The sequence below is a fragment of the Penicillium manginii genome (assembly GCF_028828005.1).
Source record: "Penicillium manginii strain IBT 31320 chromosome Unknown utg000010l:1.0-1143873.0:1.0-1144522.0, whole genome shotgun sequence".
In the NCBI taxonomy this organism is placed as follows: domain Eukaryota; kingdom Fungi; phylum Ascomycota; class Eurotiomycetes; order Eurotiales; family Aspergillaceae; genus Penicillium; species Penicillium manginii.
The window spans coordinates 830,601-854,290 of NW_026643111.1; the positions used below are offsets into that span (position 1 = coordinate 830,601).

Consider the following 23,690-nt stretch of genomic DNA (forward strand, 5'->3'; position numbering starts at 1 on the left):
TAAGATATACTAAATATAGAAAAAAAGAGTATTTTATAAATTAAATTATAAAAAAGATTTCTAGATCTTTTCTCTCTCTCTTAGAAGGATTTTTAACTAGTTTTTATCTCTACTTAGATTAAAAAAAATATCTTAAGTCTAAAAAGTAATAGTTCTTTTAATAGTTTTCTAGATTTTTCTTATTTAAATTTTAGATTTTCTCTATTTTTAAATAGAACTTTCTTTTAAATAATCTATTTTAGTTTCTTTTCTCTTTAAATATCTTTAAAAGTCTCTTTTAATAGTTTTTAGGGTTTTTTTTATAGTAAGTTTTCTAATTTTCTTCTATCTTATCTTATATTAAATTCTCTAATTAGAATTATTATTAGATAGATTTTAATAGGTATTATCTAACTAAACTATTACTTAAAGAATTATATTTTTTTAACTATAAATATCTAAGATTAGACTTTATTAGAAGAAAAGATAGTTATTATAGAGTTTATATTAAAGAGAGTAAACTTTAGTAAGAAGTAACTAACTCTCTTTATATTTTCTATAGTAATCTAATCTTATCTTAACTATACTAAGGGTTTATACCTAATTTAATACTAATTTATATCTAATTTATATAATAGTTAGGTTAAATAACTGAACATAGTATTTCCTTTATTCTTGAAGTTTCTTTAAGAATTAGTCTCTGTTACTATTTATATATATTATTAGTTAATTATCCTACTCTGTGATTACTATCTAAAGTCTTACCTAGTTATAGATCTCTAGCCTATCCCTTAGATTGCTATTATAAAAAAGTAGACTCTTTCTTAGTAGTTTCTTATAATATTAGATTCTAAGTAATATTAATTTTACTATAATCTATAGTTTCTCTACTAGTAATACCTACTATAATATAATAAGCCTAATCTAAGATAAGTTCTAAATTATAAGTATTATCTATTATACTAACTAGAATCTATAATATATTAGTAAGATAAATCTTTAAAAACTCTCTAGAAAACTTACTATTTTATATTTTTCTTTAGTATCTTATCTATTATAATAGTGGTATTTCTTAGAATAAATTTAATTCTAAATATACTTAAATCTAAATATACTACTAGGATAATTATTAATTAGGCTAGTATATAATACTACTATATAATCTAGGTATTAAATATAAAACCTATACTTAGTAACTTAAAAGTATACCCTATAATAATCCTAATTAGTAACTAAGATAGTAGTAATAATAGTTATAGTACTAATAGATATAGTTATACTTAGATTATTAGTACTAGTAATAGGGTAGATAAAAGTTAAAAAGAACAGATATTTTCTAAAATATTTTCACTTAAAATTTACAAGTTTTTCACAAGTTTTTTATATCTATACCTCTTTATTATAATAATAAAAGAAGTTATTATATATAATCCTTTTACTACCTAGTAAGAGATCCTCTTTATTATACACTCTCTTTACCTTATTATTTACTCTATTTTACTTAGTATAGTAGAAACTTTTATAATAAATATAATATACTTTAAGAGAAGAGAATCAGTTATTATAGAAATTTAATATTAATCCCTAATTATATAATACTAGATTATATAGTATTAGAGAGGGAATAATATCAACCCTAGAGTCTCCTTTATTATCATAGGATAAGAGTATAAGCTACTACTAGTACAGAACCTATTTATGTACAGAAGGAGGATTATTAAGGTAGTATCAGGCCAAATCTGTATCAGATTCAGGAACAACTATCCCACAGAACGGGGGATTACTTTATACTATAAATAGGTGGTTTAGGCTTGATTCTTTGAAGGTTCTTCAAGAATCAGTCTCTGTTTTATAATCAATACCTAGGCTTCTTTTACATTTCTTACCTAACTAATCAGTACTGGCTGATACCTCAGTAGCCCTTACATATCTTTCTTAAAACTATTTAAAGAAAAAGAATTACTCTTATTAGTGTAACAACAGAGAATCTGTTCACTATTCTCTTATCTATAAATACGAGATCTTTACTATTACAAAGCTAACTACTGATAATATCACAGCTATTCTTGTTGTTTAGTGGCCTTACAGACTCTAGAGTTATTCCCACTTTTAGATAAAGAATTCCTTTAATACCTAGCCAACTTCACTGATAGTGACAGTAGAATTATATTAAATATTACAGAGATAGCTATAGATCTATCTAGGTGACTAAACATAACCAAGGAGAAGTTAAAGTAATTATTTATCAAGAGTCTCCTCTACGACTATTTAGGTATCCAGTACTATAATACTATTTCAGTGTTATATAAATTGATATCAGGTGGTAACCTAGATAATACACTATAATATCTTATCTAAATACTATAGTTAGGTAAGAATCTCTTATTTATTACTCACCATCTTGCTGTTGTGACTTTGGAGGATATTAGACTTGCTGATAAAGCTTTATAAATATATATAATCTCAGTCTACTTGATGATTGAGAAACTAGGAATTAAAGACACATAATTTACACTGGCTTAACCAGTTATTACAATATATTTATTATAGGAAAGCACACAATCCTACCTTAGCCTAAATAATGCTTTTGCCGTATTGAAGAAGGAGCCTGGGATAAGTAATGTACTAATTCCCTTCTACCTATTAGATCGTAGGCCTAGGTTTCTACGAGAGACTGCCCGGGTTATGACCACTAACTGCAAACAAATATAAGGGAGGCTTCAATCCACCTATGAAGTCCTTCTAGGTCCTCTTGAAGAACAAAAGTTTTTAGAAGATACTGCTTTTCTATTCAAGCGAGATCCTGATTTAAGTTATCCGTGACCGTCAAAGCCGCTAGACTTGATTACCTACGTCCTATCAAGGATCAAATTGTCGGTCTTCAAAAATGAAATCTTATAACATTGGCTAGCCTCAGAACCCATGAAAGTGTAACCTATCAATCCTTTAGTCCCTCAAAATGTGTCGGCCTCATTATTGTTCTCTAAAATGTGACCTTACTAAGGAGTTCTGCTCTTGAATATCCTGGGAGTCTTTAACGATGAAAGGTTCCTCCGAAAAAAAGGCTCATGTGCGTCTTACCCCATGAATTGTAATATAAGTATCCTGAAGATATTCTATTCCTAAAAGTCACTAGGAGTGGTCCCCTAACTTCAAGTGCCCACTTACCGTGCTGGGCTGGTGACCGAGACAAGCGTCAGCTCCCCTCAAAGGTGATCTCCTACTGCCGTTGCGAACAAGTGGACTCCCGAACCAAAAGTCCAACCAGGTGGACCCATGGGCCGAAGGCAAAACCTTATTGGTAAGGACAATATAAGTGATTCCTAAATTGAGGGTGTCCATGATAGTAGTGATACCCGCTCCTTATTTGTGGCTCACGTAGAGGGCTTGTGGTACGATGTTAGAGGATTTGACTGCAGTATTTTCACATGACTGCTCTTTTTTTTGCCTTTTTCCTTTTTTGCTCGTCAGAGGCCATAGACCATTTTCACTGATATATGCACAGGGCGCTTGATGTAAAAAGTCAAACCCTCAAATTCTACTATAGTGTACTCCGCACATAAAACGGAAAACCAAGCGGGCACGATATAGGCCAGAGGTACAGGTCAATTGCATCCGGTGGGACGTAAGATAACATGTTTGTAGGGTTTCCCTAATGAGCAGTCGTTGTGCGGTGTGAGTACTGTTCTGCTAGGCTGCTCTATTATCTCTAGATAAGCACTACTCGTACGTAGTTTATTTATCTACTCGGGCTCTGTTAGCCATCCCAATCAACCTTCTTTATAGGAGTTATCATTTCAACAGCCCGTTCAAATTACAAAGCCTACTTTGCCATCAGCCCAGCTCGCTTACGAATTATGTCAGTTAACAAAAGCGGAGGCCATTTCCGGCTGGGGAATATTTCCCATCCGGATAATGAACATCAACTGTATAGAACCCTCGCGTTCCAGAAATCCTTCTTCTCTGGCGCATCGGCCCATTTTACTACATGAGCCTAGAATTGCCGAAAAGGGTAATTTGTGTAAGGATGTCATATCTAGGAATCAAATATCTTTGGATTTGTATTTAACAAAGACATATACCTATATTTCCCATGAAATCTTGACGCTGCAGACCAGAGCTAGGCAGTCGTGTTTGCCATTTTCAATATCACGTCCTTGTCGCAGAACTCAACCACTTTCTTGACTTTAGACCCATCCTCGTTAAAGTACAAGAACCAAGCGAGCTCGGCCGAGTAAGACTCTCCGCTGTTGGGATACACCTCTGCGATAGAGGTAAAAGCGGCCCGGCGGGCCTCAGTGTCGATGACTAAGTTCGCCATGATGTTGTTTCTGAATTTCATCACCTTGATATCCTTCGCGAAAGTCTCCTGATAGTTCGTCGTGTCGAAAAAGAAGTCTGCCGGTAGACCAAAGGCCTGGGGCACAGCTGCGGGAAGCAGATACCGGGTGCAGTCCGCGGTAACGTCGCGGTTGATGATGGAGGCGTCATTCTGGGCCCCGCCCTCTTCATACGCGGATAGGAAGGCTCGGGCTGTAGCCTCAATGCGTTCTCTTAGGATCATTGAGGAAGAACTTGAGGCCATGATGAAACGAATTGTTGGGATTTTTCAGAGAGTCTGGTAGGATTTGAAGACAGTGATGTACCTAGGTAGCAGAGAAAGAAAGCTATAGTTGTATATCACGTTCGGCTCACTGCTTATTTATATTCCATGCAGAACAAGAAAAAGTAAATGCCAACCCACTTTAACCTCGGCCTCTGTCTCATTTCGAAACAGGATTAATCCTTCCCGGCGATAGGAGCAAATCCATAATTTAACGCCGTTCAGTGAATAATGCTCCACATCCAAGGTCTATCAAGATAATCTCGTGCACTGCCATTCACCTTTCCCGTCACAGATCTGTGAAGCGCCATGATGACTTTTTCCCCCTTTCCGGCCTAGTTCGAGTCTCACCAAAGTTGAACAGACTGGTCCGGAGCTCCCGTGACTGCATTCTAACTCCGCTCGATGACATTACTATTGCGATAAGCTAAAAGCATGCTTAACCCCGAACCCTCAAACATTTGGTAATCAGAACTAACTTACCGGAGCCCTGGAACCTCAAATTTGTGGGGCGTGACTAACCCGAAGGGGAAAAAAAGTCATCACAGTGGGCCGTGGATCAGCGACGGAAGTAGTATAAACCGACAAAAGCCATGCATGTGGAGAGGTGGTATGAGGTTTCGATATAGCCTATCGCCGGAAAGGTCTCTAAGGTGTTCTTGTGATTCGTAAGCCATAGTTGTACCAAGTAATGCTCCTCTGCAACAAACCCACGGCGCCTTGAAGACGTCTTTTGAGTTGACTATATAAGTGAACCACCTCCCCTCCCTGCAACCAGCCGACTTGAGAAATCATTCCAACTCTTCGAAATCACATCAAACCTCTTCGTGGTATCAAAGCAAGTCTTTTCCCTCGCCAGAGCAATCATGTCGCGCTACGCTGGAGCTCACGCCAAGCCAAACGGCCCTGGCGATGCACGCCCGACGGCCCTGCAAATCATCCAGGACGAGGGCGTCGAAGGCAAGCTCAAGGGCGAGGTAATTGTAATCACTGGTACGTCTTCCGGCATTGGCATCGAAACCACCCGCGCCCTGGCCACCACCGGTGCCACCCTCTTCCTCACGGCCCGAGACGTCGCCAAAGCCCAATCCGCCCTCACTGGTATATTTGAACCTTCCCGGATGGAGATTATCAAGATGGACCAGGCAAGCCTCTCTTCCGTCCGCGCTGCAGCCACAGCCATTCTCGCCAAGACCTCGAAGATTCACCTCCTAGTGAACAATGCCGGCATCATGGCCATCCCGGACCTCCGCCTAACCGCTGACGGCCGCGAACTCCAATTCGGCACGAACCACCTCTCGCATTTCCTCTTCTACAATCTCTTGGAACCTGCTCTTCTCGCCGCCGCCTCCCCGGACCTCCCATCCCGCGTCGTTAATCTCTCCTCCTCGGCCCATAACGTTCACGGAATCAATGACCCCGACAACTACGACTTCCAGAAAGGCGACTATGATCCCAGTGTGGCCTACGGACAATCCAAGACGGCCAAAATTTACATGGCTAACGAGATCGAGCGCCGCTATGGCTCGCACCACCTACACGCCACGAGCGTTCACCCGGGCCTGGTCCAGACAGGGCTGACCCAGCATATGCCCCCGGATGCCTTCAAGGGAATGGAGTACTTGTACCCCACCATGAAGAGCGTTGAGCAAGGTGCCGCAACATCGGTTTGGGCAGCCATCGGCAAGGACTGGAAACATGACGGCGGCAAGTACCTCGTTAATTGTGCCGTGGCAGAGCCATATGCGGAAGGGGATTATAAGTTCTCTGCGCCCGGGTATTCCCCATACGCCTATGACGAAGAGAAGGCGAAGAGGCTTTGGGGCGACTCGCTCAAGCTTGTGGGCTTGCATAGTGAGAAGTAGGGAACCAAGAGGGGCCTTGCCCTGGACCTGGCCCACCTGTATACAGCCAAACTCGTTATTTCCGTTAAATATAACCATATGAATCAAGAAGACATAGAAATATTTGGGGAGCAACTCCCCACCAGACTCATAGCACATGTTAGCCTTGAAAGTGTAATCTATGATCGACGGTATCTTTAAGGATAGTTCCTATTGCCCGGTAGCCGGCCATCCTTCACTTTTTTTTAAGACACATTCGGCTACATTGTCGTTTCAGAGAGATGAATAGGTTCCTCTCCTCTCATCAGCCTCCAGTGGTTACTAGATTCGACTAAATCGTCGCATCCTTCCACAGCCCATGACCAGTTCGCCAGAAAGCCGGGGGTAACCTCCCAGTTCCGCATGTCGTACGGTTCACCCCAAACAATCATTCCCTTGCGCCCCGCGGTGACCTCATCCTCATCACGTCCTGTTGTGAGGGGCAGGGTCCGCATAGTTTGGGGATCGGACACAGTAAAGGTGAAGGGCGTACCTCGTCGTCTTTGAACCGGCGTGGCGCCCATGAGCTCACCAATGAGGTCTTGTAGCAGCTCCCAGTGGTCAAAAGTTCCTTCGCGTCTTATAAGATTATCACGGAGACGGGGGAAGGGGAAGAAATTGATCCAAATGGAGTGCAAGCGGGTTTGTTGGAGGCGGGTCGGGGCGAGGGAGAGAGGAATGTTGGGGTTCAAAGGGTAGACGCTTGTGTCGTCACGGTAAGGACCGCTTAGAGGACAGGTGGTTGGGGAGGGAGGATTATCAGTCCAGCCCGTCAGAAGAGTATTGAGAGTGCGCTTGTTGGAGACAAAAGCACGGAAGACATTATATTGAATTAGATGGAGGAGGTGATCAGTTGAGAGGGGAAAGACGAAGGAGGGGGCAGTTAGGGACGTCTGGGCCCGGACCGGGGTGGGTGGTGGCCCTTTTACGGCGCGTTCAGGTGTAATAATTGAAGTACTGGCACTGATTTGAGGCTGAGACCATCGAGGGGAAGTGGACGTGGCGGTTGCACATTTTGATGCTGTCGAGGCGTCTTGGGAGGGACCAACATCGTGTTCGTCCAGGCGCCAGCGCCTGACTTGGAATGAGCGCGACGTCTGAACAGAACCTGGATCTTGCTCTCTATTCCGCAATCCTTCAAAGTTTGTGAGCTCGGCAGGAGGTGAGGCATTGAGGGGACACACTCACGGTGTGCTCTTTGGTTCTTCCGATTTTGGACCTTCCTGCGCTGATTCTTGGCCGTCGTCCTAGCCTCAGCCTCAGCACCGACGTGGCTGGGGTGATCGCCGACCTTGTTTGCTTCTCCCTCGCCCGTGGCTGAAGAAAGCAGAGTAACAGAGTGTTCCATTACCCTGAGTTACCGAACATCCAGTTCCGCGTCGCTGCTGTCGAAACGTATTAGTAGGGAGTAATGAAAAAGTGAATCGACCGGGTCCGGTGTTTAGTGTAATACGAGCCAGATTGACAGGAAAACAAGTACATTAGATACGCGATACTAAGCTTGACGGAGAGAAGAAAAGACAAAGTGATGAGGTCTCCGTCTCCGTCTCGAGCCGTGAGATAAGCTCAGAAGCCGCGCTAGGCCTAAACGGGAAGCAGCGTCCAGTGCGGAGTATTACATTAATCACAGTCAATATAGAGAGCAAAGAAAACGCGATAAATCGCGAATGAATGGGAAATAAAAAGGCCGAGGATTTTGGCCTGCTATATTGTTTTTGCGTATTTGGTTCGTTATCATCTCGCAAAAATCATTTTCTCACTTCGTTGGCAGAAGGGCTATGTCTTGCTTTAGGCTCAGTATGTTCCCCTTCAGAGTCTTTCAAGGTCATATAAGACTACCTAAGCTTTTAAGTATTCCTGACTGAAAGCTGTGTAGTAGTCTAATCATAAATATCATTGGAACCTTGGGGTAGGGCTCCAAACCAGCTATTATACCTCTTTTTGGTTAAGTCCCAAAGTGCTTCTTCTATTATAGAGCTAGCTAGCTATACTAAATTCCCTAGAGATAATACTTTCTTAACATTAAATATATCGGCTAAAGTATTCACTATAACTTAATTACTTTCACTATCTGTAATAACTTCCCTAACTTAGTATTCTTTTTAATTAGAGATGTGAAAGGCTACAGCCAAATTGACTCAATTTAGCGGTGCCTGCATGCTGTTTATCTAAAGATTGGAGAAGTGTAAGAAAAAGGGGCGACCTGCGGCGACTAAGTATCCTAGGGAACTGATAGATCACATCGCACAGGCCAAGCCTAGGCCAAAGATCGGGACCTGTCCCGTTACATTAATATACTATTAATATTTTTGATCTTTACTAGATATATCTTTTTTATACAGAAAGTATTGATTTTGAGGGGGATTCAGAATATCTAGACTCTCGAAAAGAAAAACTAAGCATAATCTGGGCGTATAACCTATTAGAGGTACACTACTAGGAAGAAGCTAGAACTAGGGAAAGAGATAGTTATAGGATGAGAGAGCTAAGGCTGAGGCTATCTATCCAAGGCAGGCACGGGTGCCTAGGCACCCGTTCTCAACAATATATGATAGTTATGATGATAGCTCTCTCTCTTCTTTTCTTCTCTAGTTCTGTTACTTTTCGTTAAATACTACACAGTATTTTGTTGGCTGAGTCCTTATAATAGGGGGCTCTTAAAAATGATCGAGCCGAAGGAGTTTGCTGTAAAATAACGATTATCTTATTTACTGTCTACTCGAGCAAGGAGTAAGGCTATATAAGCAAGGCTGCTGAACCTTTTTCGAGATACTTTACTCAACTGATTCACTGATAATACACAATCGCGTGACTATGTCTCATACTTTTCAATCCGCTTGATAATTTCTTCCACATCTTTCCAGATCCGCTGTCGATTTCGTAATCCCCTGAGGCTGCTCCAATTTTTCTTGATCTGCGTATAAACCCTGTGCCAATTGGTATTTCTTCTTGGGAGCTGTAGCTGATCGGGTACCTCTTTTGGAAATGGAAGTAGGAAGTCAACTGCCTCACTAGTCGGAGTATAAACATCTCGCAGCTGCGCTGAATAGCGCTTCCGTTCTTCCTTGAACAACTTCAGAGAATTTGCGGTCACTGCTGTCCAGAATGAAGGAAAGTGGACTTCATTGCTGTCATGGCAAGATTCCCATAGCCAGGGCATCTCCTCTTGGACAAGTTGCCACCAAACAGTATTTGGAAGTCTGGTAAACACCTTGGAAGCTATCCTCAAGTTATTGAGGTCACCAGCATGCAGGAAGCTAACTAGTAGTAAACATATTTCGGGAGGCATAGAAGCAAACACATCATTATGACCAACCTGCAATAGAGCGTGAGTCCTCTTAGAAACTTGGGATCCCTCTATCCCGCCGTGAGATAGGTTTTCTTCTTCGTTGGCTGCATTAAGCAAGAGGCTCGGCAAACCTGGCACGTAAAGTGGGTTGGCGGCCAGATATTCCTTGCCTGGTAAATGCTGCCAGAACTGTTCTCGACTCTTGCGAACATCTTTTGATCGAGGAAATTTGCGAAAGTCATGGTAGGAGAATTCGGAATTACGCCACTTCATAAGCCCTGAGATGTTGATGCGATTGAACCGAGCTTTGGATTGGCGGCAGAAGATATCGAAACACCAAGGATGGAACGGCATGGCCCATTCGTCTGAAGGTGTCGATTCTGGCTACTGGCTGTCAGCTTCTTTGAGAATTCAATGGCGTTTCAAAATCCCTAAACCTGGCTTTAAGAAATATAACCCACATCAAAATTGGTATTCTCAGCTCGTGGCTCCTTGACTCCACCTTGCGCAGGCCAGACTTCTGGGTAACTGCAATCGCGCGACGGCATACCGTCAGACAATCCAGACAAGAACCAATCTTCAGAAGCCTCCCAAGGCTCAAAATATTTGATATGTTGCGTTTGTCCTTGCATTGCGCTTTTGTGGACCAAGCACTGGGCCGTGCGACACCCTATCATCTCTTCGGGCGATATCGCATAACCTGAATACGCATTCGCCACTCTGCCAGTCCGACTGGGGAATTGCTCCAGCTCTGGGTTTTCTCTCTCTGACAAAGTGTGTGGCTGGATAGGCAACCCATATTCATCATGAGAACGATTAATTGAATGTCCGAAGTTATCAATGCGTTCTCTGAGGAATCTGGCATGCGGATTCCAAGTTTTCACCAACCAGTTCGAGTAAGAATCGATTTTAGTATTCTTCTTTTCGTCATCACTCGAGTCACTATTTATATCCTCCTCATCCTCCTCCGCAGATAAACTCATAGTATCGGCTGATTCATACTCTGAGTCGTATTCACCGAGGTCGCTGTGATCACCTCCATCTGGAGGGACATAGTCTGGATCTTCAAGGATGTTGTCGCTATCATCCTTTGGGTAATTAATGGCCACAAAGCAGCCATTCCGAACGCACTGTTCCAAATCTACTCCGTCGACTCCCGGCTGATCGCACAATCCACCAGTATAGTCCCAGCTAGCCAGATCCGGCTCTCCCAGTTTCGGGCGTCGGGCGATATTGAAACTGACACCACAAATATGGCAGTAGATCTAATAAGCTATTAGAGAGGTGTTCTGTACTTCTCGCCAAAGATACGATATAGCCATACCTCAGAGTAACCTATAAAAGTTTGTCATCAATGCCATTCGTTTTCCGGCGCAGATACAGCATGAACGCACCCATTGGAGTTAATTTGAATTTCAATTGATTCAAAGCACAGCCAGAAACTTCACAGGGCTCTGCGCCAAGTTATCGCTGAAAATTCGTAGCTTTATATACCACGGTGAGTAAAGGAGACACCTTTAGCTGGTACCTGAAAGTCTCGAAAGCACGTGTCGCTTAGCGCAAGTGTGGGGAGGGGGCGGCTCTGACAGGCTGCGGCCCATGGGTTGCCTTGTAAGATTAGACTGTCGGCTATAAATGCCCCATAGTACGTGTGGTGCCTACGGTGGCCTACACGCACAGACCGCCTGCTCCATTTTTGAATTACGATATTCTTTTTTACCAGCAACAGTGACTGAAAATTGCAAGAGCAAGAGCAAGCATTCAAATCAGATATTAGCAAGAGAGGAGGAGGAGGAGGTAGTAACTAAAGGCATGTAGCAGTTGTTGTCAAGATCTTTGTAGGAAATACGAGTAATTTTGGAACGATATTCTATACCTGTATTGACACAATTGTGACCCATGGGGATCTAGATACTAGTAAACTTTCAAGATGGGAATAAAAAGACCTCTGTAATTTCAGTAAGACTGAGGGCTACAACCAATAAACATAGAGTAATATTCACTATAAGAAAGGAAATGACCTCTTTAGGGACCTTCTGAATATAGCATATACATCTATACACCAACAAGGAAGGACCAAGGCTAAGAATTAAACTTATGACAAGGGTAAAATAACTATGTCTGAATGGTCACCCCTTTCCTGGTCATTGCCTCCTCTATGTGGAACCCAAAGACCAGTCGATATAGATCCCGTAGCCAAGAGTACTGCCCATTCTGAAGCATCGCCTGACAAGCCCGGCCCACTTCAACGGCACTGACACGGGCCTGTAAGCCACAATTTCTGAAAGCAGGATCATAAGCCACCAGCTTTCGGTAATTCTTCAACAGTGAAGTCTGCCAGGGCGCCGATCCGAATGAGTCTGAAGACAAAGATTTGACAAAGGACGACATGTTCTGAGTGCCGTCTTGTTGATAACCGCTATTTATAGCCGCCTTGGTGATGAGAACCTTGAGTCTGGTAAAATTAGGATCCTCCGAGATCGTGGTCACCGTGTTCGCCGAGGAAGCTGTTTGACCAGATGATCGAGACTTCTCCGAGATGCTCGATGCACTGGATGGCCAACCCGAATGAGAAGCATGGCCATTTCCGTGACCGAGAACAAGAATGTTTGGAATCGGGGCTTCATCGGGCGAAATGGTGGCTGTGTCCTCAAAGATAGTCGTGGGCGTTTCTGGATTTCCCATTTGAACAGATACATCATCCAGAAGATCGATCTCCGACTGCTGCGCTACTTGTTGAAATACTTGCGCAAATGTGGTTTGGCTAGGGCGTGGCGTGCCACGGTCTGAATTGCGCATGCTGTGCATGGTCCATCCCTCGCGGAAAATATCACAGAGCTCCCAGCATGCTTGAACCGCGGAGCCGAGCAAATCCTCGTCCAAAGTTTTCCCTTCTCGTTTACTCTGGCGGATACTGAACAGCATTTCAGCCAATGTCCAACAAGCGCTCAGGAGAGAGTCTGTCTCGGTCAAGCGAGTTCGCTGCTTCATTAGTCGGTGGCACAGCGTGATATAGAAGTCAAGCGTTCGTTCCCGAAAGGCGTCAGGAAGGTTGCGGTCATGCGTATTATAAAGATGATTATTCAGCTCAAAGCTGACTCGCAAGACCGAATCGGCCAGGTCATTCTCGGAAACTCGAACCTCAAACAGCGCTTGGCAGAAGTCTCGGCAGAGATCAAGGGTTGGATTAACTTGAGATGCATATTCGTCGTCATGGGTATCATAAAGCTTTTGACACAATTTCCAGCAAGATCTCCAGGCATCTTCCTGCATATTATCTTGGTAGGATTCAAACAACCGCTTTCGATTAATATAACTCAAGTTCGCGAGCGTGTTGCATAATGTCCAGCATTCGGTGAGAGCCGCTCGTAGAACGTTGATTTCAGATTCTTTATTACCAAAAGTCCCTAGAAAAATGTAAGTATGAGAGATGCTAGATTTGGCTCTACCCTCGCGCGGGTATTTTACTCCAAAGGGAGTAAATATGCGGTGATCCAAAAAATTTACCTTCGGGTATGTCTACTGAATAATTAGTTAGCTATACGAGGTGTTAGGTGGTTGGGGCCCCAAACCTTCTAGACTGCTTGAATGGGAGCGTCGTCCGATTTCGTCGAATTCGTCGTTTCGTGTCTGGGCACGAGGAGTCGCTCTATCTGACCATACAGGCGCGACGGTGGTGGTCAACGGAGGTGGCGACACGGGACTATTACCGATCTTGAAAAAGAAACGAAATATTAGACAATTTCAAATGTCTCCATTTGAATCAAAATTTTGGGAAGCCAGGCACTTACTCCGCTGGTGCTCTTTGGAATATGCAAAGGCTCGACGTGATCTGAGATCGAAGATGACGACGATGCTTCATCGTCGCAACCCTCCTCGTCCGATGTATGCCCTGTGCCCGTCTATATGAGACCTTTGGTTAAAAACCTCTTCTGGGGAGATGGTGAGGGAAACCCTCACAAAGTCTCTGAATCCAGGTGGCGCATGTATCACCGACTGCGGTGGTTCGTCCTCGTCTGATCTGGAATGGTTGGGCTGATACTTTTGTGTGGTTTGGATCTGCTGCCCATCAGCGCCCGCCAAAAGATATCATGATTTATTGCTGTTTTGTCCTTCCCCTCTTCGTACATACCTTCAGTCCCGGGCCGTGAGCGATAGGAGTGTTCGCTGTTGCTGCTATCACGTCCCCGCTGTTTTTATCGACCCCGTGAAGTTGATTAGGATCCCCGATAGCCGGGGCCAAAGCGGGGGTCTCCGACAATGTATCCATATCCACCGCGCTGATCGCTCCAGCATCAAGATCAGGGGCAGAATACCTCGAACACCCTACACTTTCCGGGGCGGATGGTGCTTCGAGCGACCTGTCCATGTGTCAGCGAATGGGGTGCGATGCGATCCTGAAGGGGTGCTGACATCAGGTCCGACCCAGCATAAGGGCTTGGGGTTTCGCGAAATGGAAGAATAGAAAGCGGCGAGCTGACGGCCATCACGGCCTAATAGCCAGACAGGAACGAAGTCTCGCAATCGCACTGCGCTCTGGGGGAGTTGAAAAGACGAAGATGAAGAGCAGGAAAGTCGATCCCCGCTTGCACAAGCACAGGCACAACAGACGCAGGAGGGAGCTCAGGCCGTCTCGAGACAAACCATCGGTAATGGCCCCGGGGCTTTCAGCACTGTTGGTTCCAACGGAGCTCGCTGATACGACGATTGACCAAGACCAAAGCAGGCGACCCCCAGAACTGGGAGACAAAGGCGCCTGGGGCGTGATGAGCATGCATGTGTATCCACTCAGACGCCGCGGAGCACCGGCCGCCTAGTCCGCATGGGGTTGCTGGGCGCTTGCGGTTCCCATTGATTCCCCAGGAACAGTGGGGCTAGAAAGGGAAGAAATGCAGAGATGCATGGTGGGTGTTGGGAGGAATCCTGTACGGAGTACAGAGTAATGAGGTAGGATTTCATGGGGCTGAAAGATTGGAGAATGAGGGAATACCCCCAGCTGGTCAGGTCACCTGCCCCCGGGTGGTTTGTTGAGCGGAGCTACATATATATAGCTACATACGCATACTCCGAATGTTGATCTTGAACACACAGAATATCAATTCGAGTTTTGATTGCAATAAATTATCTACAAAAAAGATATTTTCCCAGTACGCCAAATGACAAATCCCATGTGGTGTCCAACGCCTTCCCATATGCATATCGGCGAGCAACCTCGGTCATACCCGCTTCCGTTCACTCGACATAACCCATGTTGTATCCGCCTATAACAGTCCTCACGGTATGAATACACAGAGCATAGCCATCGGGGTAGAGTTCGGGAACACTTGTGGTGACAGATATAGAGTTGCAGGGGGAAGCAATGACGGCGGGGGCTGGTATTGTATTGTGATCTCAGAAGATGGGTGGACGGTGGTTTGCTCTTTTCGAGAGTAGCTTGTAAAATGTGGCGATCCACATCAAATGCAATGCTTTCGGATCACTCTGGTCGACTTCGAAATGGATTGTTGGTATTCAGTATGATTGCCCCGAGGGGGGGTAAGAAACCAAGCGGGTCGGGTGAAAGTATGTGCTTAGACATGAGCCTTGGATCGGTCCTTCTCGGCGGAGTTGTAACTAAGGATATGGGTTAACACAATTAACCAAAGCTATAAGAGTTGCCGGGTTGCTGAGCGCTAGAACCTACCGGAGAAGCTTCTCAATCAGATCCACGTGGGTCATGATCATTCTGCGGCAGCAGTATCGTCGGCAGCCAAGCTGATCCATGGCATCGCTAGAACATTGTCAGTAGCTGAGGACAAAATAAACCAAATACCACTATTTCATGAAACAGTGACAGTGACACTCACCCGTCAGGAATACCCTCATCCAGGAGCTGCAGGTAACGCTCCCAAAGGTCTCCGACAACCTGAACCAGGTATCAGCAAAAGCTCGAGAGTAGATCAGGGCGGAGATTATACCTTTCCACAAGAGAAGCAGCGCACGGGGATAATCATCGTGACGATGCGCAAAGTTTAGGAACGAAAAGACCGGAGAAAGAGTGAACGCGATGCTAATTACGCGGGGCGACGAGTAGACAAGAATTACCTCGAAGTGAAAAATGAAAGTTGCGAAAGGCGGTGAAGGAAGGCGGTCGAGCTTTTTCCTTTCCTTTGCGGGAAAAAAAAAGTCGCCGGGACATATTCAATTGTCAATCACTGTGATACCCACCCCGAATTTAAGGGTTTCAACTATGGCAAAGGATTCGAGTCGACAGCAAAAGCGCTCTCGCGCTAGTGATGCCGCTGAGAAGGTATCACGACCATCCGACGCAGGAACCAAACGACGTCGGACTTCAGAAACCCATGAAGCCCAAGCTTCTGCGACAAAACCATCTTCCGGTGCGATCAAGAAGGTGCGCAAGAGTGATGCCTCTTTAATTGGTGAAGAGAAGAGCAGTGCCTCTGCGCCTTGGTCATTCTCTCGCCCGGTGGGTGGCCGATATAGCAATCTGGACCCCATCGTGACCGAAGATGAAGCGTAGGTTTTTACGTTGTATTGTCCTAATCTTTTGAGGCATTGATTTACTGACAGGGTGAGGTAGATACCTTTTCGTGGGCCTCGAAACAGCCGTGCAGGTTTTCGCAACCTCCACCTCCCGCCTGCTCCGTACTCTGCAGATGGAGACTGGTCAGAAAGTTACCGGATACAACTTGAGCCCCGTCGATCCAAACGTCCTGTACATCTTCACACCTGCGTTTGTCACAACATGGAACTGGGATACTGGAAAGCGACTCGCCCGCTGGGGAACAACCAACTCGACAATCGCCGCCGATGTGTCTGCAGGTGAGGGAACCTATCGCGTCGCATCATACCTCATTGGGCAGCCAAAGGATGGGAAGCGACAGGTTCTTATCAGTGCCCTCGGCGACAAGAAGCTTCCCGATATCGTTGCCCTTGAGACCAGCGAACAAATCAACACAATCCAGGTCGCCTATGAAGGACGTGTTATTATTGTCAGTGATGGGGTCCATCTCTTCCTGGGAACCACTCCCAACGTTGACCTGGAAACCCCAGAGTCTACACAGTACACATGGAGAGAGGCTACTCTGCCAGTATCTGCGACCTGTCTTCATCTGCGAGAAAATCACGACGGAGTCAAGTCTACTCACGCCCCCGACGTCGTTGATTTGGCAATTGGTGAAGGAAACGGCTCGATTCTCATTTACCAAGATATTGCAAACACTCTTTTCGGTCGAAGTGCAGAGAAGAAGTCTCCACCCAGGAAACTTCACTGGCACCGAGGTGCCGTTAGCACTGTGCGGTGGTCTAAGGATGGTATGTTTTTGCCTGATATCCCTGCATGCTGCGGTTGAATTTGTCTGACAATGCTCGATCTATAGGAAACTACGTTATCTCGGGTGGTCAGGAATCAGTCTTGGTTTTGTGGCAGCTCGATACTGGCAGGAAGCAATTCCTGCCTCATTTATCCTCTCCAATTTGCAATGTTGTCGTTTCACCGAACGGCAATTCTTATGTCGTGAAGTTGGCCGATAACTCAGTTATGGTTTTGTCTGCGAGAGAGTTGCAGCCTTTCGCCAATGTCACCGGTCTTCAATTATCTTCGGATGCCGGAGCCTACAAAGACTCTTCCTCGAAAAAGTCACACCGCGCCATTGCCAAATTACACCCCCAGCATCCCGAGCGACTCCTTGTCGCTGTGCCCGCATCTCACATGTCTAATCAGCATGCTTCTCAACGACCAAGCTCAGCTGTCCTCCAGACCTTCGACATTCGCGCAAACTCCCATATCTCTCGCCAGGCCCTGGCCCGAACCAACACAACAACGCTGAACATGAGTCCAGAAGGCTCTCCAATCGTGACCCCCGACGTCCAGCACTTGGATATTGTCGAAGATGGAAAGTGGTTAGCAACCGTTGATACATGGACACCTCATCACCAAGACCTTGGAACTGTCGATAGCCCCCTGCGACGACCGGAAACATTCCTGAAGTTCTGGAAGTGGAATGCATCCACCGATAACTGGGAACTAGTGACTCGCATCGACGCACCCCATTTCAGCGAGAACCGCCACGCTTCGGTCCTCGGTCTCACGGCCCGGCCATCCTGCCACGAATTCACAACCCTCGGCGAAGACGCGATCCTGCGCTTCTGGTGCCCAACCGCTCGGACCCGGAGCGGACTGAAGACAAATGCCGAGGACCTGCACCAGGATACATGGAAGTGCCGAAGTGTCGTCGATCTGAAGGGATGTCTGAACAACGCATCTGCACCTCTATCCGTAGCCTGCATGAGCTTTTCCGATGATGGCTCCGTACTCGCTGTCTGCCTTCCATCCGACGCCGGTGCCAACGACGGTCTCGTCCTCTTGATCGACGCGCGAACCGGCACAGTGCACTACCGCCGAACAGGCGTTTTCTTCGGAAACCCTTGCTCCGTCAAGTTCCTAGGCAAATACTTGATCGTGGCCTCGACCGGCTCAGTCGCTGTCTGGGACACCGTCGACGACGTCGTGAAGCCAATCCAACTAGCCAAGCCCGGCAGCACCGTTGATGTCAGCAACTCCCCCATGCTTGCCGTGAATGCCAGGACCCAGTCCTTTTCCATCGCTGCCCGGGAACTGGACGGAAGTGCCAACAAGAGACGCCGCCGAGGCCGATTCCACATTCGCATCTACGACATTTCATCCTTCGAGCTTGTTTTCCAAGAGAGTCTGGGAAATCACCCGGTGGCTCTGCTTTCGGACGTTTACTCGGGAGATTATATCGTGGTTGATGCTGGCGGTAGCGTGCAGCGCCTGGGATGTCTGGACAAGGCGTCGCAGAAGAGTTTGCAGCCTGAAGAGGTGACCAGCCACCTGAACTCTGGACTGGCGAATATTTTCAGCCGTGGGCAGGATAAGGTTTCTGCGCAAGTCACTGATGGCGAGAGCGCTGGGTCTTCAGGGAAGGGGTTGGCTGGTGTGTTTGGCGATACGCCGTCATTCTCTTTGCCTTCTATTGGTGTTCTTTTCAGAAATGTTGTTCAGACTTTGGGATCTAGTTAGGACTAGACTTTTTAAAAATGGTGGGATAAGTTTAGATGTATAGGTTAATAGCCATGTGTATGTTTCTCAAATCAAACTTGTATTGATGAATGGATTGTTGATGCGCAAGCTTCAAGTTTGTAATATGTATTTCTTTTCTGAAGCCACGTAAGATTTCTACAGCTAGGGGGGCTTGCAAGGGTCCGAAAAGTATCTCGTTGAATGGGGTATCAAATTAATGTATCGAGATTAATAGAGCAACTAGTCACACAGTCATAGCCGTGGCCACGATCAGATCTGTCCCAGCGTCAGATTAAACGAAGCCTTCCTACCATGACTAGCAACATGGGCAAGATAAGAATCCAACTCAGGATCCTCCTCAATAGGAAAGTAATGTTCAGTCCCATGTTCATCTTGATCTATACCCTCGATCTTACTGACAATGGCGTAGGGGTATTTAGCCGAGATAAGCTGCCTCAGCTCCTCCATCGACCTGGTGCTCAATTTCTCTATCCAATTTTTCGGCGGAGGGCCCTGTAAATGACTCTGCGGGCTTATTTCAAACGAAATGTGCGTGTTCAGGAGATTTGCGTTGATGATCGGATCCATGTATTCGAATCCTCCCCCAACAGCATCATGTGTATGCTGTGTATTCGTGAATGATGTGTCGTTTGCGGCTTGCAGTAGAGAAGGGTCAATTTGCATATCGCCAATGTCATGGCCTGTTATCGGTGCGCTGGCGAGGGCTTGTGAAGCGAGTGTACTTATCCCATTACTGATGCCGTTCTCAATCATGCTGCCCAAGTGGGAAGTAACAGCATTTGATGATGGCGAATTCTGATTCTGATTCTGATTCTGGGTGCTGCGCGGTGTAGATCTTTTCCGCGCTGGATCGCGCTTAGTCTGATCATCACGCAGTCGTTTCATCACATCTCGACAAAGAACCTCCATGGCCTTGAGTTTCAAAATATGGCCCGGATCAGCTTGCCCAGGCTCAAGGATCCGTTGAAGGAGCGCCGAACTCCGAATCCACTGCGTTTTCAAATCCTGCCAGTGATCATCGCCAGCTTCAAGCTTGCTGGTGAAATGATCCGCGCGCAGTGCATCATAAAAGGCATTTCGTATCTGCCGACTTTCCTCCGGATTAATGCCCAAAGCATTCTTAGCCTCGGCAATCGTCATCCGCCGCTCAAGCGTCCTCATGCGCTTCGTCACGTCGGTGCAAACAACATCCAAAGCCAAAGCCTTCGCATCACGCTGATTAGGCTCGGCATTGAAAACCTGCTGCAGATGCGGTGATTCCTGAATCAACCTGTCCTTAGCTGCTTGCCATCTTTCCGGGCCAGCAGCCGTCTTTTTAACAAACCCCGCCTCTTCACAAATGCGCTGGAAATGATCCCGCGTTTGGCGGTACATGGTGTTATCCAGGTTGAGGTACTGCTTGCTTTCGTCAATCGTGGTCTCGGACGGAAATCTAGGCGGACCCGGTGGATCAGCCGGCATGCCCGCCCACCCTCTCGTTCGACGCCGTCGTTTCCTCGACGCCCATCGCTCTGCACTTTCCGACTTCAGCTGGTCGAGGCGTTCTTTACGTTTAGCCGCGACTTCTGCTGAAATTCGCGGCGAGGGGTCTTCCATCATCGGCGTTCCTGATTGGGACGGCATATTCCCAGACATACCAGGAGCAGCACTGGCACCTTCGAAATCGGCATCTTGTTTGTACACCTCCTGTTGCAGAGCGAGAAGACCTTCATCCTCGTCAGCCTGTTGCTGCGCCTGCGCATTCGCATTCGCATTTCCATTCGCATCTTGGGCCATCGTGTTCGATTGCGACTGCGACTGCGACTGCAATTGCGACTTCATCCCATTAGGAACACGAAGTAACCAGCGATTCTTCGCGCGCACGCGCATCAGCTCCCGCTCTTTAATTTCGAATCCTTCCTCGTTGAGGATCCGGAGCATATCGCGTTGATTGGTGTTATGTTCCCATAGCACCTTGACGCGAGCGACGAGCTGGACATTTTTATGCGCTGGGTTTTGCTTCGAGGGGAATCCCCACCGTTTGAATTGGGTTTGGAAGGCGCGTTTGCTAGGGGTGAATGGGAAGGTTAGCTCCGTCGAGAGAGAGAGAGAGTAGAAGTAGGCGTGAAGTGAAGTGATACTAGTATAGTATAGGATGGTACCTTACTCACCTTGGAGCGAACTGATAAGCGGTTCGCATGTACTCCATGATCTCTTCCAGAGCCTTTTTGTCCTGGATGTACATGCGGTAGCAGATGTCCCGCTTACCGGCCCAATCATAGACCATGATTGAGGAGACGCTCCCCCTTGTGGAGGCGTGCCTGGGGAAAAAGTGTAGATCCACGAAATGATGGAGCTCTTATCAGGCGGTTGTTGTCGCTGCTGTGCGCCGTAGTGGATGAGATGGGATGCCAGAGGTGCCAGAGGTGCAACTCTCACCGCTTACATTCTGCCGTAGCATGACTAAGTAGTTGTGTGCCTCGGAAATGAGGCACATACTCGATCCCCGTGATTACTTTCGAGATATTTCGAGATGATGTCTCGGATTACTGGCTGGGAAAGGAGGAAAGGAGGAAAATGGTAATAGAAAACGCCAATTCGTATTCGTTACCATGTGACGAGAGCGCAGCCCAAAAATCAATGCGCCGTGGCCAAACTCCCAATAATATCAAACCCTCCAACGTGCAGCTGCATGTATGCCCAAATGAATAGAAGACTAGAACCCCAAAAGCAAGAAAAAAGAACGGAAGATCGCTTCATGGTACTGGAAACTATGGACAAACAATAACTTGGGAGATAAAAAAAAATTGCTGAGATCAGTTCACCTTCTTCAGCTTTCGCCGGAACTTGAACACTCGAGTCCGAAGCCAAGTCATGAAAAGCACCCAAGTGCTCTTGGATTGCGATTTCCACGAATCGGATGGCTGCCCCTCAGATTTGAAAGTCTTAGTCTGAGGCTCCCGCTCATTCGAGTTCATGCTTCCGGTCTTCTCGCAGACCTCTTCTCTCGACTGAAACGCCGGTAACTCGGGCCCCGGTCCCTCAGATTGGGTACGCTTCACACGACGTCGAGTTTGCTTTTCTTCGGCCTTGATCTGCTGCTTTTCAATCCGACGGCTTTTGGCAGCCTCTTTCGCCTCGAAGGCTTGTCGGGCAGCCTGGACCGTGGCCTGCCGAGAGACCGGATCGGTGCTGGTCCTGGTCCGAGATCGGAAAACAAAGTCGAGAGAAGGTCGAGAGGTGGGAGACGTCGTATCCAACGTGCTTCCATTGTCGCGGGAATAACCAAATGATGGTCGGCTCGAGATGTTTGTCTGCGAGATCCCAGAAAGACGAGTGAGGGAGTCGTCTTCGATCTGCAACGAGAGCCGAGGCATTGGGCCCGAGGAAGCACGATGTGTACGGTGGGTCTCCATCACCGAAGGTGCCCGAGACTCAGTCCGAGATTCCGCCTCGAGGCCATCGTCCTCGCCTTCGCTGTCGCTAGGCGATGTTTGATACGATTCACACAATGGCGGGGTGTATACCCGAGGAGTAGGGCGCATTGGATAAACGTATTGCGACGCGGCTGGCTTACCTCCACTCGACCCAGTGGCCGATGAAATTTGAGATGTCCCGCTCGTGGACCTATGGTGGAGGCCGGAAGGAGTTCTGCGATATGTTACGCCAGTTAGAGATTCACTACGACGGCGATCTCTTTCGAAGTTCATGTAAATGCCCAGTCCCTCTTGTTCGGTCGAGGACCGGGACAGGTCAATTGAGGTGGACGGCGCATCGTCGCGCGACATCTTCCGAAGTATTGGCTTGATATGGACTTTTGGCTTTATCGGCTTGCTCCTGAGTCCCTCGGAGGACTCGTTGAACCCCAAAGATGACATGAGATGGGTTGAATCAGGTTGCCAGGCAGTCTCGGTGTCGATTGGGGTCCTTCCTGGGGGATTGGTGGAACGCATGGATCCTCCTAGCCTCTTTGATTCAGGCGAATTCGAATTCGAATAATCGGAGTGTTCGGGAAAAGACGAGGGCTCGCGTGAGGCATCTACGTCTAAGGATGACGGGGCCTGCCCAGCGTCACCAGTCCATTGATCCTCCATGCCGGAAGCAGTCGAAGCAGTTCGCATCTTCATTTTCAAACGCGGTCGCGATACTGAGTCGGTTGACAGCCGGCTTCCCTTTCTTGCCGGAAAGGCCGGCTCGCGGGCAGAGGGAATGCCGACACGAGCCATGGCGATCTCCTCCACAATCTCACAAGACAAAAAGAGCCTCAGGAATGAGTCGCACTGCGCATGATGTTTGAGGAAAGGGCAGAATGGACTGAAAAGGGTGTTCCGACCGGAGGGGGGTGGTAGACAAAGAGCGATTTAGTGGGCGCAAATGGTGGTGCTGGCGCTGGGGGCTGAAGTATCGGACGAGACGGAGCGGGGGCAAAGGCGTAAGCGCGGGGGGGGCAAAAAGATCACGAAGCTGAAGGTGGTCTGGGTGACGCTGGCGCATGTCCGAATAAGCACTACTGCCTGAAGGTCACACGTTCCGAGTAAAAGGGGGAGGGTTGTAAAGAAAGAAAAAAAGGAATCAAAAATCTCTGGGGGAAGAATAGGCCGAGCTACTCCTGAAGGTCGTTGGAGACTCACCGCCGCATGCGGGAAGGAACTTGGGGGAATCGTTGCATCGGGACTCTCTTTACTTTTGGATCTACTTTGTGATCTACTCCATACATCTACATTCCGATCAAGATACAATCGGATACAGAAGAATATCCTATCTCTTTGACTCACTCTTTGACTCTCCCAATTGACATCCTGGTCGAAATTCAACGTTACAATCTCATCCTTCTCAGCCCCCCCTGATCCTAGGGCTAGATGAAACCACGCGTACATCATGTACGATAGACAA

The 23,690-nt window shown here is 46.8% G+C and overlaps 9 protein-coding genes across 9 annotated transcripts; 2 read left to right on the top strand and 7 right to left on the bottom strand.

Moving 5' to 3' along the window:
• Nucleotides 1-4,099: 4,099 nt before the first annotated feature.
• N7533_013181 (uncharacterized protein) lies at nucleotides 4,100-4,564 on the bottom strand (the record flags this gene model as incomplete). The annotated part of the gene is made up of 1 exon (XM_057109831.1): nucleotides 4,100-4,564. The coding sequence occupies one exon, from the start codon at nucleotides 4,562-4,564 to the stop codon at nucleotides 4,100-4,102; it is 465 nt and encodes a 154-aa protein (XP_056953416.1).
• Nucleotides 4,565-5,448: 884 nt separating this feature from the next.
• Nucleotides 5,449-6,447, top strand: N7533_013182 (uncharacterized protein; the record flags this gene model as incomplete). The annotated part of the gene is made up of 1 exon (XM_057109832.1): nucleotides 5,449-6,447. One exon carries the CDS (start codon nucleotides 5,449-5,451, stop codon nucleotides 6,445-6,447), a length of 999 nt encoding a protein of 332 aa, XP_056953417.1.
• A 239-nt stretch (nucleotides 6,448-6,686) lies between these two features.
• Nucleotides 6,687-7,813, bottom strand: N7533_013183 (bZIP transcription factor; the record flags this gene model as incomplete). The annotated part of the gene is made up of 2 exons (XM_057109833.1): nucleotides 6,687-7,600; nucleotides 7,654-7,813. The coding sequence occupies 2 exons, from the start codon at nucleotides 7,811-7,813 to the stop codon at nucleotides 6,687-6,689; spliced, it is 1,074 nt and encodes a 357-aa protein (XP_056953418.1).
• Nucleotides 7,814-9,277: 1,464 nt separating this feature from the next.
• N7533_013184 (uncharacterized protein) lies at nucleotides 9,278-11,019 on the bottom strand (the record flags this gene model as incomplete). Its single annotated transcript, XM_057109834.1, has 2 exons — nucleotides 9,278-10,138; nucleotides 10,216-11,019. Coding segments are annotated over 2 exons (1,665 nt in total), but the record flags the coding sequence as incomplete, so codon positions are not given.
• An 850-nt stretch (nucleotides 11,020-11,869) lies between these two features.
• On the bottom strand, nucleotides 11,870-14,241 carry N7533_013185 (uncharacterized protein; the record flags this gene model as incomplete). The annotated part of the gene is made up of 6 exons (XM_057109835.1): nucleotides 11,870-13,221; nucleotides 13,327-13,468; nucleotides 13,546-13,656; nucleotides 13,682-13,789; nucleotides 13,887-14,115; nucleotides 14,168-14,241. The coding sequence occupies 6 exons, from the start codon at nucleotides 14,239-14,241 to the stop codon at nucleotides 11,870-11,872; spliced, it is 2,016 nt and encodes a 671-aa protein (XP_056953420.1).
• A 1,083-nt stretch (nucleotides 14,242-15,324) lies between these two features.
• N7533_013186 (DNA-directed RNA polymerase core subunit RPB10) lies at nucleotides 15,325-15,747 on the bottom strand (the record flags this gene model as incomplete). Its single annotated transcript, XM_057109836.1, has 4 exons — nucleotides 15,325-15,367; nucleotides 15,438-15,524; nucleotides 15,601-15,659; nucleotides 15,712-15,747. 4 exons carry the CDS (start codon nucleotides 15,745-15,747, stop codon nucleotides 15,325-15,327), a joined length of 225 nt encoding a protein of 74 aa, XP_056953421.1.
• Nucleotides 15,748-15,983: 236 nt separating this feature from the next.
• Nucleotides 15,984-18,797, top strand: N7533_013187 (WD repeat protein; the record flags this gene model as incomplete). The annotated part of the gene is made up of 3 exons (XM_057109837.1): nucleotides 15,984-16,270; nucleotides 16,335-17,068; nucleotides 17,134-18,797. 3 exons carry the CDS (start codon nucleotides 15,984-15,986, stop codon nucleotides 18,795-18,797), a joined length of 2,685 nt encoding a protein of 894 aa, XP_056953422.1.
• A 270-nt stretch (nucleotides 18,798-19,067) lies between these two features.
• N7533_013188 (Clr5 domain-containing protein) lies at nucleotides 19,068-21,084 on the bottom strand (the record flags this gene model as incomplete). Its single annotated transcript, XM_057109838.1, has 2 exons — nucleotides 19,068-20,865; nucleotides 20,969-21,084. 2 exons carry the CDS (start codon nucleotides 21,082-21,084, stop codon nucleotides 19,068-19,070), a joined length of 1,914 nt encoding a protein of 637 aa, XP_056953423.1.
• A 529-nt stretch (nucleotides 21,085-21,613) lies between these two features.
• N7533_013189 (uncharacterized protein) lies at nucleotides 21,614-23,023 on the bottom strand (the record flags this gene model as incomplete). Its single annotated transcript, XM_057109839.1, has 1 exon — nucleotides 21,614-23,023. The coding sequence occupies one exon, from the start codon at nucleotides 23,021-23,023 to the stop codon at nucleotides 21,614-21,616; it is 1,410 nt and encodes a 469-aa protein (XP_056953424.1).
• Nucleotides 23,024-23,690: the final 667 nt, after the last annotated feature.